Raw genomic sequence first — 16,479 nt, 5'->3', positions numbered from 1 at the left:
AATGAAATGTATGGATTGAGAGCTAACCTGGATGATGTTGGCCGTGAAACTGTCACTTTTTTTGTCATTAAAAACCCATCTGGTTGTGAATGCCCTTTAGACGATGTAACTTCCTGTCCTTACCTGGTCTGACCCATATGTGTCTCCAGAGCCACAGCAATGTGACTGACTCTTAACAGCATTCAGAAATGGTTAAGCAAGCCATTCAGTTTCTGGCAATGAGTTACAGATGCTGACTTTACCTGCAATGCTTACATTCTCATTTTGTTTAAATGATGGCTCTCAAACCTTTAGCAGTAGACTGAGTTTCCACTCCTAATGTCACCCTTTGAATCCTAACCTCAGCTAAATTCAATATCATTGGAGAAATGGCTTCTCATTAGATTAGATTAGATTACTTACAGTGTGGAAGAGATGTATGGCAGAGAAACACACCCTTCGGTCCTACTCGTCCATGCTGACTAGATATCCTAAATTTGGTCCCATTTGTCAACATTCGGCCCATATCCCACTAAACCCATCCTCTTCTTGTACTCATTTAGATGCCTTTTAAATGTTGTAATTGTATCAGCCTCCACCATGATCTCTGGCAGTTAATTCCATACAGGCATCACCCTCTGCATGAAAAAGTTGCCATGTAGGTCCATTCTATATCTTTCTCCTCTCACCTTAAACCTATGTCCTCTACTTTTGGACTCCCCTACCCTGGGGAAAAGATGTTGGCTATTCATCTTCTCCATGCCCCTCATGATTTTATTAACCTCAATAAGAGCACCCTTCATCTTCGATGCTCCAGGGAAAATAGCCCCGGCCTATTCAGCTTCTCCCTATAACTCAAAACCTTCAATTTTAGCAATATCCATGCATAGGTAGGCTATTTATTGGGCTGAATGCGTCTTTGGATTAAGAAGAAAGCAATAGTGAAATACTCTTTGTCAGTCTTGAAGTTCCATTGCACAGTATTCATGAAGAGCTTCAGGTGGTCTTCCTTTTTGGCATTGGATTTCCTAAAAATGGTAGCTCCATTACAGGCCATTTACTCCTTGGTGTTTATGTTCCACACAAGCAACGGCATAACCCTAAGCTCCTGCCATGTTGTTTTCTCCCCCCACCCCCATTATCAATACGTAAAGTTGTCATGTACTGTGCTTCCATCTCGACGTGCCTCACACTCCTATGTGTAAACAGCCATTTTCCCTCCTCATTGTCTGAAATACTTCCATTTAATCTTGTATTTTTTTTGTCTCTTTGGTTTAGAATCTTCAGTCACTGCAAAGCTACTTTCCATCTATATTGGTCCCTCCCTTACATTTTCATAATTTGAAACACCTTCTTCAAATTGTCCCTTTCTTGTAAAAATTACCAAATATCTTTGAACCTTCATATTTGTAGAATAATAATTTATTATCCCTTGTATTTTTACAAAAAATACAGTGAAAAGCATTTAAGTTGCTCCACTCCGGTGCCATATTAATAGCGCCTGCCAGCCAGCACCCTAGTGAATCTCAACCAAACCCCCTCTCTATCAGCATCCTTCCCATGTAACACTCTAATTGTGGTCTTGCTAAAGGTTTGTTTAGATTCACCTCTGAATCTGTATTTTAATATTCTAAACATTTTGCCATTTGACCTAAAAAGAAACACCTCAAAAAGGAACAGCTGTTACAGCCAGAAATATTTCTTCTCCTCCATCTTGGATGACCATCATGTCTCACAAACTTGACTGAGTTTTTTGAAGAAGTAACAAAGAGGATTGATGAGGGCAGAGTGGTAGATGTGATCTATATGGACTTCAGGAAGGCGTTTGACAAGGTTCCCCATGGGAAACTGCTTAGCAAGGCGGTAAAGACAAGCCAGGGAACTATAGACCAGTGAGCCTGATCTTGGTGGTGGGCAAGTTGTTGGAGGGAATCCTGAGGGATAGGATGTACATGTATTTGGAAAGGCAAGTACTGATTAGGGATAGTCAACATGGCTTTGTGCATGGGAAATCATGTCTCACAAACTTAATTGAGCTTTTTGAAGAAGTAATAAAGAGGATTGATGAGGGCAGAGCGGTAGATGTGATCTAAATGGACTTCAATAAGGTGTTTGACAAGGTTCCTCATGGGAGACTGATTAGCAGGGTTAGATCTCATGGAATACAGGGAGAACTGGGCATTTGGATTCGGAAGTGGCTCAAAGGTAGAAGACAGGATGGTGGTGGAGGGTTGTTTCTCAGACTGGAGGCCTGTGACCAGTGGAGTGCCACAAGGATGGGTGCTGGGCCCTCTACTTTTTTGTCATTTACATAAATGATTTGGATGTGAGCATAAGAGGTACAGTTAGTAAGTTTGCAGCTGACACTAAAATTGGAGGTGTAGTGGACAGCGAAGAGTGTTACCTCAGATTACAACAGGATTTGGACCAGATGGACCAATGGGTTGAGAAGTGGCACATGGAGTTTAATTCAGATAAATGCAAGGTGCTGCACTTTGGGAAAGCAAATCTTAGCAGGACTTATACACTTAACGGTAAAGTCCTAAGGAGTGTTGCTGAACAGAGACCTTGGAGTGCAGTTTCACAGCTCCTTGAAAGTGAAGTCACAGATAGATAGGATAGTGAAGGCGGCTGTTTGGTATGCTTTCCTTTATTGGTCAGAGTATTGCATATAGGAGTTGGTCGGTCATGTTGCGGCTGTACAGGACATTGGTTAGGCTACTGTTGGAATATTGCGTGCAATTCTGGTTTCCTTCCTATCGGAAAGATGTTGTGAAACCTGAAAGGGTTCAGAAGAGATTTACAAGGTGTTGCCAGGGTTGGAGGATCTGAGCTACAGGGAAAGGCTGAACAGGCTGAGTCTATTTTCCCTGGAGCGTTGGAGGCTGAGGGGTGACCTTAGAGGTTTACAAAATTATGAGGGGCATGGATAGGTAAGTAGACGGAGTCTTTTTTCCTGGGGTCGGGGAGTCTAGAACTGGAGGGCATAGGTTTAGGAAAGATCTAAAAAGAGACTTTGGGGCAACTTTTTCACACAGGGTGGTATCTGTATGGAATGAGCTGCCAGAGGATGTGGTGGAGGCTGGTACAATTGCAACATTTAAGAGGCATTTGGATGAGTATATGAATAGGAAGGATTTGGACGGATATGGGCTGGGTGCTGGCAGGTGGGACTAGGTTGGGTTGGGCTATCTGGTTGGCATGGATGTGTTGGATGGAAGGGTCTGTACATCTCTGACTCTATGACAGTATAATACAGGGAGAACTCACCATTTGGATACAGAAGTGGCTCAAAGGTAGAAGACAGAATGTGCTCGTGGAGGATTGTTTTCAGACTGGAGGCCTGTGACCAGTGGAGTGCCACAAGGATCGGTGCTGGGTCCATGACTTTTGGGCATTTAGAAAAATTATTTGGATGTGAGCATAAAATATAGTTAGTAAGTTTGCTTATGACACCAAAATTGGAGGTATAGTGGACAGTAAAGAAGGTCACCTTAGATTACAATGGGATCTTGATCAGATGGGCCAATGGGCTGAGAAGTGGCAGATGGAGTTTAATTTATTCTAAATTAATAGGACTTCTACACTTAATGGTAAGGTCCTCGGGAGTGTTGCTGAACAAAGAGACCTTGGAGTGCAGGTACATAGCTCCTTGAAAGTGGAGTCGCAGGTAGATAAAATAGTGAAGAAGGCGTTTGGTATGTTTATTGGTCAGAGGATTGAGTACAGGTTTTGGGAGGTCATGTTGCGGCTGTACAGGACATTGGTTAGGCCACTGTTGGAATTTTGCATGCAATTCTGGTCTTCTTTCTATCGGAAAGATGCTGTGAAACTTGAAAGGGTTCAGAAAAGATTTACATGGATGTTGCCAGGGTTGGAAGATGTGAGTTATAGGGAGAGGCTGAACAGGCTGGGGCTGTTTTCCCTGGAGCATTGGAGGCTGAGGGGTGACCTTATAGAGGTTTATAAAATGATGAGGGGCATGGATAGGATAAATAGACAGTCATTTCCCTGGAGTGGGGGAGTCCAGAACTAGAAGGCATAAGTTTAGGGTGAGAGGGGAAAGATATAAAAGAGACCTGAGGGGCAACGTTTTCACACAGAGGGTGGTACGTGTATGGAATGAGCTACCAGAGGATGTGTTGGGAGGCTGGTACAATTGCAACATTTTAAAGGCATCTGGATGGATATATGAATAGGAAAGGTTAGGAGGGATATGGGCCGGGTGCTGGCAGGTGGGATTAAATTGGGTTGGGATATCTGGTTGGCATGGATGTGTTGGACCGAAGGGTCTTTTTCTGTGCTGTACATCTCTATGACTGATTTTCCTTGAGTGCATTTTTAAATGGCCTTAGCAATTTGGGATGCTAATTTTTTTAATGTGTTTGTGAATCTGAGCTTCCAAATCCTTTGGTTGTACATTACATAGTTCTTTCCCCATTCCAAGTATAACTTATTTTTCATCGAAATATATCACCTGACATTTAGATTAGATTACTTAGTGTGGAAACAGGCCCTTCGGCCCAACAAGTCCACACCGACCCGCCGAAGCGCAACCCACCCATACCCCTACATATACCCCTTACCTAACACTACGGGCAATTTAGCATGGCCAATTCACCTGACCCGCACATCTTTGGATTGTGGGAGGAAACCGGAGCACCCGGAGGAAACCCACGCAGACACGGGGAGAACGTGCAAACTCCACACAGTCAGTCGCCTGAGGCGGGAATTGAACCCAGGTCCCTGGTGCTGTGAGGCAGCAGTGCTAACCACTGTGCCACCGTGCCGCCATTTACTGACAGCCGTCTCAGTCATTTTTGTGCACCTCAGTTTATCTCCTTTCATCCTGAAGAAAAAGGATTTACATTCTGAAGAAAAAGGCTCAACTTCTGCAGTCTATCATAAAACTCTGTACTGTCTTGTACATATCTTCCCTACAATGTGATTGGCACTGGACACAATACTCTAGATGTGGCCTAACTAGTTTGATAGCCTAACTTCCCTGCTTTGAAATTCTATCCCTCCTTCAATGAATGAAATACTTCTGTAGGCCTTTATAACCAGCATGTTTACCTGGCCCATAACCTTCCAGGATCTGTGTATGTGCAATCTGCACCTCTAACTTCTCAGTGTCCAACCACTTGCTGTATATGCTCTTGCCTTGTTTACCCTCTCTAATGAGTTACCTTCTTCTCTGAATTCCACTTCTTTTTAATTCCATTTGCCATTTCTATGCCGTGCTGACTGTTGGTACCTTCCTGTATGGTTTTTCTACAACAAACAAAAACAGTTGCTGAATAAGTGTCACTGGACTCGATGTTAACTCTGCTTTCTCTCCACAGATGCTGCCAGACCTGCTGACTTTCTCCATCTGTTTCTGTTTTCATTTGTTTTGGATCTTCAGCATCGGCAGTTCTTTGTTTTATTTTACTGTAATTTTCTGCCTCATTAAATCATAGTCATTTTTAAAAATCATCTGCAAACATTCAAATTATGAATCCTGTGCTGAAATCTCAAACATTAATATCCATTCACAAAAATGTCCATTGACTGTTACTTGTTGCTTCCTGTAACTTTGGATCCAACTTGCCACTTTTCCTTGACCTATATAGGCTTTTACTTTTTATTGACCAGCCTGTCATCTCGGACCTTGTCAAAAAACTTGATTGAATCCCGTGCCGACCATAAGAATTATACAACCCTCATTACTCTTTCTTTATACGCAAAAAAAAATCAAAATTAGATGTGACCTTCCCTTATTAAATCCGTACCAATTATTTTTGATTAATCTGTGACCTTCTAAATGGTGAGTAATACAGTCCCTCAGATTTTTTCCAATAAACACTGAAGTTAGACTAGATCATCTCCCCATCTAACCAAATGGACAACATGAATAGTCTTCAGGCACCATGCCTGCAACTGGGCAAGTGTGAGGTCATGCACTTTGGTGGGAAGAATGGACTATTTCCTAAATGAGGAGAAAATTCAGAAGTCTGAAGTGCAAAGAGACTTGGAAGTTCTAGTCCAGGATGCTCACAAGGTAAACTTGTAGGCTGAGTCAGTAGTTAGGAAAGGCAAATGCAATGATGGCATCTATTTTGAGAGGACTTGAATATAAAAGCAGGGATGTACTTCTGAGGCTCTGGTCAGATCACATTTGGAGTATTGTGCGCAGTTTTGGGCCCCACATCTCAAGAATGACGTATTGGCTCTGGAGTGTGTTCAGAAGAGATTCACGAGAATGGTCCCAGGAATGAACCGCTTAACATTTAAGGAATGTTTGAGGTCTCTAAGTCTATATTCCGTGGCGTTTAGAAGGATGAAGGGGAATCTAATAGAAACATACAGAATACTGAATGGCCTGAGCAGAGTGGATTTTAGGAAGGTGTTTCCTTTGGTAGGAGTAACTATGTCCCAAAGGGACAGCCTCAGAGTAAAGGGAAGACCTTTTAGAATGGAGATAAGGAGAAACTACTTCAGCCAGAGAGTAGTGAATCTATGGAATTCACTGCCACAGAAGGCTGGTGAAGTCAGTTCACTGAGTATATTTAAGACTGAGATAGACAGGTTCTTGATTGTCAAGGGGATCAAGGGTTACGGGGAAAAAAGTAGGAGAATGGGGTAAGGAAACCTATCGGCCATGATTGAATAGCGGAGCAGACTCGATAGGCTGAATGGCCTAATTTCTGCTCCTATTCTTACTTTCTTATATTGGTCAGGTTCCACTATTTTGTCCCTTCTCTTTGCAGCCTGGGATATATTTCACACAAACTCCAAACCTCTTAATATTTCCTCCTTCACTATGTTTATGCCACTCAACATTTCACACTTTCCTTAAGCCACAGCATCTGTTCCTCGTTACCTTGCATTTGTCAGGAGGAACAGATGGCGTGGCTTAAGGAAAGTGTGAAATGTTGAGTGGGATGAACCTAGTGAAGGAGGGAATATTAGGAGGTTTGGAGCTTGTGTTCCTCATGACAAATGCAAGGTACATGTGCACATGCAAACGCACGCACACATGTGCGACAGACCATCCACCCCCATTTTGATCTCTTATAGACTTTCTGCTTTCTTTGTTATCCTCTTGCTTTTCATTGCACTATAAAGCATCTTTGAGTTTTCTTTGAAAAAGTATTGAGAACTAATATCATCCTGTTTCTGAGCTCAAAAGTATAACGTGTTCCATTTCTTGGTGTAAAATGTACAAGATTTTTGTTATGTTATAAACCTAGTTGGTGATCTTATTGGATAAGTCCAATTTCAGACTGAAAGCTACCTTGGTAGACTATATAGTTTTATTTTTACTTTTTTGTTTACTGTGGAGGTCAGTAATTGAACATATTCACAAGAGGCTGTCAACGTACTTTTAACAGGAGAACATAAAAGTGTGTTATGCAAAAGAAAAACTGAACAAACTATGCGACACTATACAAGAATCATTGGAGTAATCTCACTCCAAACATGAGAAAGAGATTTCCATCCCTTTTGTGCCAGGAATACCCTTACAGACACTAAAACCGGAGGGAAGTGTGACTCTTGTCGCTAAAGCCCCTCACTCTACTGGCATAGTTTTGTTTTGGCACTTTGCTGTACATTTACTAGATATTACTTTTTTCATTTCACAATTCTCCTTGAGACCCTTAAATCAAACTACTGACTTAACTCACTTACTTCACATGGGTTCCCTAAACTTATGTCTTCAACATCCTTATAAGATGTCTTCCTCTCTGATACTCACACAGCTTTCTGCTTCTGGAATGTTCTTATTGACTTTTAAGCATCACAGGACTGCTCTCCAGCCCTGACTATTAGGATCTGCTTTAACATCACCATGGCTGTTTCAGGCCTCTGTTTCTATCTCTGGTGGTTGTAAAACTCAAATCAGCAAACATCTGTAGTTTTCTCCTAAGCTAGCTAGATGGTCATTTAGCTGAAATCTGGTAATCGTTCTAAGGACTTCTTCTGTCTTTTTGTGTGAAGATGCCTAATATTGCCCCCTAACTATATCAGCTTTCATTTTAAGATTATACCTCTTTGATGGAATAGTTGCTACTTTGATGCTAAGGACCGATGCAAAATAGCATTGTGAAAGTCTAGATCTGGTTCCTAAATTCTTCCACATAATAATCTGACTGGAATTACAATGATCTTACTGGTGCTACAGAGGATTCTCCTGAATTTTGGCATTACGCTGCATTCTGATTAGATCCCCTATGGTATGGAAACAGGCCATTTGGCCCAATAATTCCACACTGACCCTCCGAAGAGTAACCCACCCAGACCCATTCTCCTACCCTATATTTACCCCGACTAATTTACCTAACACTATGGGAAATTTAGCATGACCAATTCACCTGACCTGAACATCTTTTGATTGTGGGGGAAAACCCATGCAGACACTGGGAGAATGTGCAATCTCCATACAGACAGTTGCCAGAGGCGGGAATTGAACCTGGGTCCCTGTAGCTGTGACGCAGCTGTGATAACCACTGTGCCACCCTATAACCTACAGAAGTTATAGTTTAGAGTGTATATTGAGCTGTACCGATCCAGGGGGTACTGACAATTTGAAATTCCATCCTAAGTTTAACTCTCGAGCTGACTGGCAGTTTTGAAACAGCTGACCACTTTAAAACCAACCTTCAATATGAGTTCATAATTTGTGGAAATGACTAGATGATCAGCAGGACACAGTCTTGGAGCTTAATCTGTTGCTACTGCATGCTCCATATTTGTCCGATCTCAGAAATAAACCCGCTTTGACAAAAGAAGCTTGAAGTGCTGAAGACATAGTCGCTAACTTTGTGAGAGATCTTGGAGAATGTTGCATCCTCCAGAAGCTTGTGATTTTTGATACGCTAGTGCATTCTCCAATATTTTGGAATGCTCAACAAAGTAAGTGTTATATTATCTAAAATAGAGGAGGAAGAAAGGGACAATGACATTTTTTCTAACTTCCATTGCCCATTTCACTCAAAAGTCGCTATATCTGAGAAAGAGATGTGAATCACATATGGGTGGTTTGTGGCCATTTGTGACTGTACATAGCAATTATCAGTTTGTAAATGAAGTTACCTTACCATATCCATATCTGTTAGCCATGTATTCTGGTCACTTCTGTTCCTCACAGCTAGCAAGCTTACAACTTGAATAATGAGGAAAATTAAACAGCTTTGGATTTGCTGCAAGCCACTCCAACCCAGATTTTAATTATTCCAACAATCCCCTGTTTGCTATCCCTCCATCCGTCTGCATGGGTGTTGGCATTCTTCCTCCTACAACCAGAACATGTAGAAGCAAAGGGAGGCCATTCAGCCCCACTGAATCTGCTTTTGCAGTTCAGTGATGCCATGGCTGATCTGATCATCCTTCACTCCACTTTCCTGCCCTTTCCCTTGATGCTCTTACTGTTTAAAAATCTAACCAAATCAGCCTTGAATAGACTCAATGACCCAGCTTTAACAGCTTCAGTGGTAAAGGATTCCACAAATTCACAACACTCTAATAGAAGAAATTCTCCCTCGTCTCCATTTTAAATGTGCAAGCCCTTATTCTGAGATGATGCCCTCAGGTCCTAGACTCTCCCACAGGGGGAAACCACCTTGCTGCATCAATTCCTCTAAGAATCTTCTATGTCTCAATGAGACTGCCTCTCGTTCTTCTAAATTCCAATCAGTACCACCTTTCCATTTGTGTCATCCGCAAACTCAGCAATAGTCATTAATATATATTGTAATGAAATTATGGGCTAGCTAGTAGTTACAGTTTACCAACCTGAAAACTATCTGTCCTGCTTGTTACCTCCTCAGAGACTTCCCCTTCATGAAGGCATGCTGCCTCTGCTATATTATGTCTCTCTTAATGCCCTGTTGTTACATCCGTTATAATAGACTCTAAAGTTTTCCCAAAAACAGATGTTAAGCTAACTGGCCTATCATTACCTTTTTAAAATCTCTGTCCCATTTTAAATAAAGGTGTTACATAGGCAGTTTTCCAATCCTCTGGGACGTTTTTCCAGAATCTAAGGATTCTTGGAAGATTACTACTTTCCACTAACTCCATACCTACTTCCTTTTATACTCTAGGGTGCATCCTATCAAGTTGAGGGGACCTATTGCTCTTCAGTCCATTTGTTTCCCACCATTTTTTTTCTCTAATGGTAGTCATTGTACTTATTTCCTCACCTCCTTTTGTCCTTTGATTAATTAGTCATTTTGAAATGCTGTTGGTCTATTGTGAAGACTGATGCAAAGTATTTTCATTTCCCCAGCCTCATTCTCTAATGGACCCGTGTTCAATTTGGCTCTCTAAAGAAGCTATTGTTGTCTGTCTTAATATTCATTGGAAATTTACTTCAAAGTTTATTTTCTCCTTTTTTTTCTCTTTCATCATTGTTTGCTGACTTTTAAAACTTTACCCATCCTTTTGTTTACTGATAATTTTTGACACTTTTCTTTTAAATTTGATACTATCCTTAACTTCCTGTTTTACCATGCTTGATTATCCCCTTTCTAGATTCTTTCTGGAATCCTGCTTACCTACTGGAACATATCTTTGCTGTAAGCCCAGAATTAACTTCTTAAATGTCTATCATTATTCCTCAACCATCTTTGTTATTCAATGTCTTTCCCAGTTCACTCCAGACCTGCCCACACTCCTTTTGTAATTGGCCTTATTTAAATTAACACATTTGTTTCTGACCCAAGTTCTTTCCTCTTAAACAGAATGTTAAATTCTGCCATTTTATGGTGACTGTGTTTTCTATGGGAACCTTTTATTCGAGTGTCACTTATTAAACCTGCCTCATTCCCTTGTTCAAGAAGGGGAGTAGGGTAACCCTAGTAACTATAGGCCGGTGAGTCTTACCTCTGTTGTGGGCAAAGTCTTAGAGAGAATTGTAAGGGATAGGATTTATGAACATCTGGATAGGAATAATGTGATCAAGGATAGTCAGCATGGTTTTGTGAAGGGCAGGTCGTGCCTCACAAACCTTATTGAATTCTTTGAGAAGGTGACTAAGGAGGTGGATGAGGGTAAAGCGGTAGATGTGGTGTATATGGATTTTAGTAAGGCGTTTGATAAGGTTCCCCATGGTAGGCTACTGCAAAAAATACGGAGGTATGGCATTGAGGGTGAGTTGGAGGTTTGGATTAGGAATTGGCTGGCTGGAAGAAGACAGAGGGTAGTAATTGATGGTAAAGTTTCATCTTGGAGTGCAGCTACTAGCGGTGTTCCGCAAGGATCTGTTTTGGAACCATTGCTGTTTGTCATTTTTATAAATTACCTGGAGGAGGGGCTAGAAGGTTGGGTGAGCAAGTTTGCGGACGATACGAAAATCGGTGGAGTTGTTGACAGTGAGGAAGGATGTGGCAGGTTACAGCTGGATATAGATAAGCTGCAGAGCTGGGCAGAAAGGTGGCAAATGGAGTTCAATGTAGCTAAGTGTGAAGTGATTCACTTTGGTAAGAGTAACAAGAAGATGGGGTACTGGGCTAATGGTCAGATACTTGGTAGTGTGGATGAGCAGAGGGATCTTGGTGTCCATGTACACAGATCTCTGAAAGTTGCCACCCAGGTAAATAGTGCTGTGAAGAAGGCATATGGCGTACTGGCTTTTATTGGTAGAGGAATTGAGTTCCGGAGTCCTGAGGTCATGTTGCAGTTGTATAAGACTCTGGTGTGGCCGCATCTGGAGTATTGTGTGCAGTGTTGGTCACCATACTATAGGAAGGATGTGGAGGCACTGGAACGGGTGCAGAGGAGGTTTACCAGGATGTTGCCTGGTATGGTAGGAAGATCTTATGAGGAAAGGCTGATGCACTTGGGGCTGTTTTCATTGGAGAAAAGAAGGTTTGGGGTGACTTGATAGAGGTGTACAAGATGATTAGGGGTTCAAATAGGGTTGTCCATGAGAACCTTTCACCACGTATGGAGTCAACTATTACGAGGGGGCATAGCTTTAAATTAAGGGGTAGTATGTGTAGGACAGATGTTAGGGGTAGATTCTTAACTCAGCGAGTCGTGAGTTCATGGAATGCCCTGCCAGTAGCAGTGGTGGACTCTCCCTCTATGTGGGCATTTAAACGGGTATTGGATAGGCATTTGGAGGATAGTGGGCTAGTGTAGGTTAGGTGGGCTTGGATCGACGCAACATTGAGGGCCAAAGGGCCTGTACTGCGCTGTATTTTTCTCTGTTCTATGTTCTATTACATACTACCTGATTCCTGATTGGATCCACATCATACTGATTGAGAAGACTGTCTGAAATACACTCCCTATTTGTCTTGTCTTCCTGTCACTGTGCCCCACCAACTCTCAACTTAAATTGGTACTTCACAAGTGCCCCATGCAGAGATGGAGCTAATATTTCTGTCCTTCCTTTACTGCCTACTCAGTTTATAGGTCTCATTTCTTCCCTCCCTCTCAAAAGGATTTCTGCCTTCAGCTGTAATGAACAATGTTGAACATTGAGAGTGGGGTTTCCAAGGACATTTTGACAACTGAGCAGCATCCTGGCGAGGTTCGCCAATTCTACAAAGTTAGATGGACAGGCAGACAGTACTGAGGAGGTGGGGAGGCTGCAGAAAGATTTAGACCATTTAGGAGAATGGCCCAGGAAATGGCTGATGAAATTCAACATGAGCAAATGCGATGTCTTGCACTTTGGAAAAAAGAATACAGGCATGGACTATTTTCTAAACAGTGAGAAAATTCATAAAGCCAAAATACAAAGGGATCTGGGAGTGCTGGTCCAGGATTCTCGAAAGGTTAACTTGCAGTTTGAGTCCGTGATTAAGACAGCGAATGTAATGTTGTCATTTTATCTCAAGAGGATCGGAATATAAAAGCAGCGATGTGCTTCTGAGACTTTATAAAGCTCTAATTAGGCCCCATTTAGAATACTGCATCCAATTTTGGGCCCCATACCTCAGGAAAGACAAACTGGCACTGGGGCGTGTCCAGCGGAGATTCACTCAGATGATCCCTGGAATGGTAGGCCTAACATATGATCAGCTGAGGATCCTGGGATTGTGTTCATTAGAGTTTAGAAGGTTGAGGGGAGATCTAATAGAAACTTACAAGATAATGATTGGCTTAGAAAGGGTGGACGCTGGGAAATTGTTTCCGTTAGGTGGAGAGACTAGGGCCCGTGGGCACAGATTTAGAATGAGAGAGGGTCAATTTAGAATAGAAATGAAGAGACATTTCTTCAGCCAGAGAGTGATGGGCCTGTGGAATTCATTGCCACAGAGTGCAGTGGAGGCCGGGAAGCTAAATGTCTTCAAGGCAAAGAATGACAAATTCTTGATCTCGCAAGGAATTAAAGGCTATAGGGAGAGTGCGGGTAAGTGGAGTTGGAATGCCCACCTGCCATGATTAAATGGTGGAGTGCACTGGGTGGGCTGAATGGCCTTACTTCCACTCCTATGTCTTCTGATCTTAACAGTGTTTGTTCGCTTCCAGCCATCGCAACGTTCGGAAATAAGATCTCAGGACAATGTGAAAGTTGGGACATCCCGATCAGAACCTTCAGGGTGGGGGAGGTAGGTCCAAGTAGTCAGTGCCCCTGGGGAAAGTTCCAGGTGTTCACATCAAACATGTTCTTTCAGCACACAAGGGAAAATATCCGATAGTCTGGGTTTGGCTCTTTTACATTTTGTTGGAACAGAAGTGGACCTTTCAGACCATCAAGCCTACTCCAACATTTAATCACATCATGGCTGATCATCTCCCTCAGTGTACTATCTCCATGTCCCTCAATGTCATTAATGGGCGGCACGGTGGCACAGTGGTTAGCACTGCTGCCTCAGAGTGCCAGAGACCCGGGTTCAATTCCCGACTCAGGCGACTGACTGTGTGGAGTTTACACATTCTCCCCGTGTCTGCGTGGGTTTCCTCCGGGTGCTCCGGTTTTCTCCTACCGCCCAAAGATGTGCAGGTCAGGTGAATTGGCCATGCTAAATTGCCCATAGTGTTAGGTGAAGGGGCAAGTGTAGGGGTATGGGTGGTTGCGCTTCGGCGGGTCGGTGTGGACTTGTTGGGCCGAAGGGCCTGTTTCCACACTGTATGTAATCTAATCTAATCAAAATCCACTGATTTCTGCCTGGACCTCGCTCAGTGACTGAATTTCCACAGCTCTCTGGAGTAGAGAATTCTAAAGATTCACCACCCTCTGAGTGGGGGGGAAATAATCCTTCTCATCTCTGTTTAAATGGCCTGTTTTCTATCCTGAGATTATCTCCTTTGATTCTAGACTCATCAGCCAGGGAAAACATTTTACCTACATCTACCCTGTCACACCCTGTATGAACTTTGCAAGTTTCAATGAGATCACTTCGTTTTCTTTGAAATTCAAGAAAATTGGCCAAATTTTGTCATTTTCTCCTCAAAAACAGCCCAGTCATCCCAGGGATTAGACTGGTGAGCCCTCATTGCACTCAGTTTATAGCATGCACTTGGATACAGAAACCAAAACTACAACAATATAGAATTTGACTTCCTAACCGTTACCAAAGAAGTCTTAAATTTTGATATTATTGAATATCATTGAAAAGAAAGAGCTATTACTGAAATTTTGCACACATTAGGACAGATGCAAGAACGCCCAAATTCCAATAGTCTCAAGAATGCAGGATGAAACTGTGTTGATTGGTTCGCAACATGTATAACCTTTCAGTCCCATTCGACCCACTGAAACAATCTATTTGATGCTGTTGTTGAAAAGATTGAAATTAAATTTGTTCTTCAAAGTCTTGTCTGTTTCACGTGACGAAAGTTGAGCCGATCTCAGTTACATTAGAAAGTAGTAACGTTACCTTCTTTTGCGACAGGATATCAAACCCTTCCATGCAGGGAGATGTCAGTATTATTCCAGTGATACCTCTCATCCTTCAGATGACTACAATGGAGAGGTACGTTAGCGCATGGTGGCTCAGTATTGTTACTGTGTCGATATTTCTGAATGCTCAATGTTGCTTTTAGATGCAGCTCACATTTAACAAACCTGAAAGCTCTCAAGCGTGTGTACAGATTTTGTAAAAACTTCCCATTTCTCCAGTTGTTTCCTACCCTTCATTTTAGTCTACCCCGCTGTATCCCTGCTGCTGGTTGAAGAGCAGACAAGATGCCCCTACATCCTTTCCTTTTGAGAAGACCCACCAGATCATGTGCCATTTCAGATACTTAATGATGCTCGAGGTGTCTTTTAATAAGGATACCTGCTCCCCACTGTGAGCAGGGTTTGCTTATTGCACTCCTCATCTGGTGAGTTAGCTTCCTGCCAGTGGATTAATGCCATTATAGAACATAGAAACGTACAGCACAGAACAGTCCCTTTGGCCCACGATGTTGTACTATGATTTCATCCTAATGTAAAATATAGTAACAACCTACACACTCCTCAACTCACTGCTATCCATGTGCATGTCCATCAGTCGCTTAAATGTCCCCAATGACTCTGCTTCCACCACGTCAACTGGCAACGCATTCCATGCATTCACAACTCTCTGCATAAAGAACCTACCTCGGACGTCTCCTTTATACCTTTCTCTTAATATCTTCAAACTATGACCCCTCGTACCAGTCAATCCTGCCCTGGGGAAAAGTTTCTGGCTATTGACTCTATCTATTCCTCTCATTATTTTGTACACCTCAATCAGGTCTCCTCTTTTCCTTATTCTCTCCAGAGAAATATCCAAGCTTATTCAGCCTTTCTTCATAAGGCAAGCCCTTCAATCCAGGCAGCATCCTGGTAAACATTCTTTGCACCCTCTCCAAAGCCTCTGTATCTTCCCTATAGTAGGGCAACCAGAACTGTACGCAGTATTCCAAGTGTGGTCTCACCAGGACTTGTAGAGCTGCAGCAAAACCTCGCGGCTCTTAAACTCGATACCACTGTTAATGAAAGCCAAAACACAACATGTTTTCTTAACAACCCTATCCACTTGAGTGGCAACTTTGAGGGATCTATGTACTTGCACACCCAGATCCCTCTGTTCCTCCACACTGCCAAGAATCCTGTCTTTAATCCTATATTCAGCATCACTTTGCATTTTTCCAGGTTGAACTCCATCTGCCATTTCTCAGTGATTTGGAATAAAGTGAGTCTGAGTGGCCATGGGAACAACTTAGGTTTGGAGTTGGATAGCAGCAGGGCCCTCGAGGAAAAACCCCCTTTTGGTTTTGTCAGCAAGGGGAAGCAGTAGAAGCAGGTGAGGACATGGCCTCAACACCAGGGATCGGTACACCTCACAGCTGTAATTCCTGGGGAAGGTGAAAGGAGCAAGTAAGTGAGGTTTAGAGTTTAATTTCTAATGTACATAATGATCCTAGTCCCCTGTCCACTCAGAAACATGAGGGGGAACATCATCACAGCTGGGAAAAGAACAAAAAGCTGTCATCGTTTATACCTTCTAATGCTCCACACACACTCTATGCCGCATCCATACCACCTCATAACCCCTACCCATCTCCCATATGACTTGTTGTCAATCTATG

General features: G+C 42.5%; 1 protein-coding gene across 3 annotated transcripts in view; it reads left to right on the top strand.

Annotated features, from left to right (window-relative positions):
* Positions 1-16,479, top strand: part of tmem255a (transmembrane protein 255A) — an 80,612-nt gene that overhangs the window by 22,815 nt on the left and 41,318 nt on the right. For 2 of the 3 annotated variants that reach the window (XM_060832049.1, XM_060832048.1), the window contains exon 5: positions 14,814-14,894. The exons of the other annotated variant lie outside the window; for it this stretch is intronic. In XM_060832049.1, coding sequence (XP_060688032.1) covers positions 14,814-14,894 — 81 coding nt within the window. The remainder of the gene's footprint in view (positions 1-14,813; positions 14,895-16,479) is intronic. 3 annotated transcript variants of the gene reach the window in all.

Source organism: Hemiscyllium ocellatum, chromosome 11 (genome assembly GCF_020745735.1).
Source record: "Hemiscyllium ocellatum isolate sHemOce1 chromosome 11, sHemOce1.pat.X.cur, whole genome shotgun sequence".
Lineage (NCBI taxonomy): Eukaryota > Metazoa > Chordata > Chondrichthyes > Orectolobiformes > Hemiscylliidae > Hemiscyllium > Hemiscyllium ocellatum.
The sequence above is the reverse complement of the archived record's forward strand: the minus strand, read 5'-3'. Positions and strand labels throughout refer to the sequence as shown.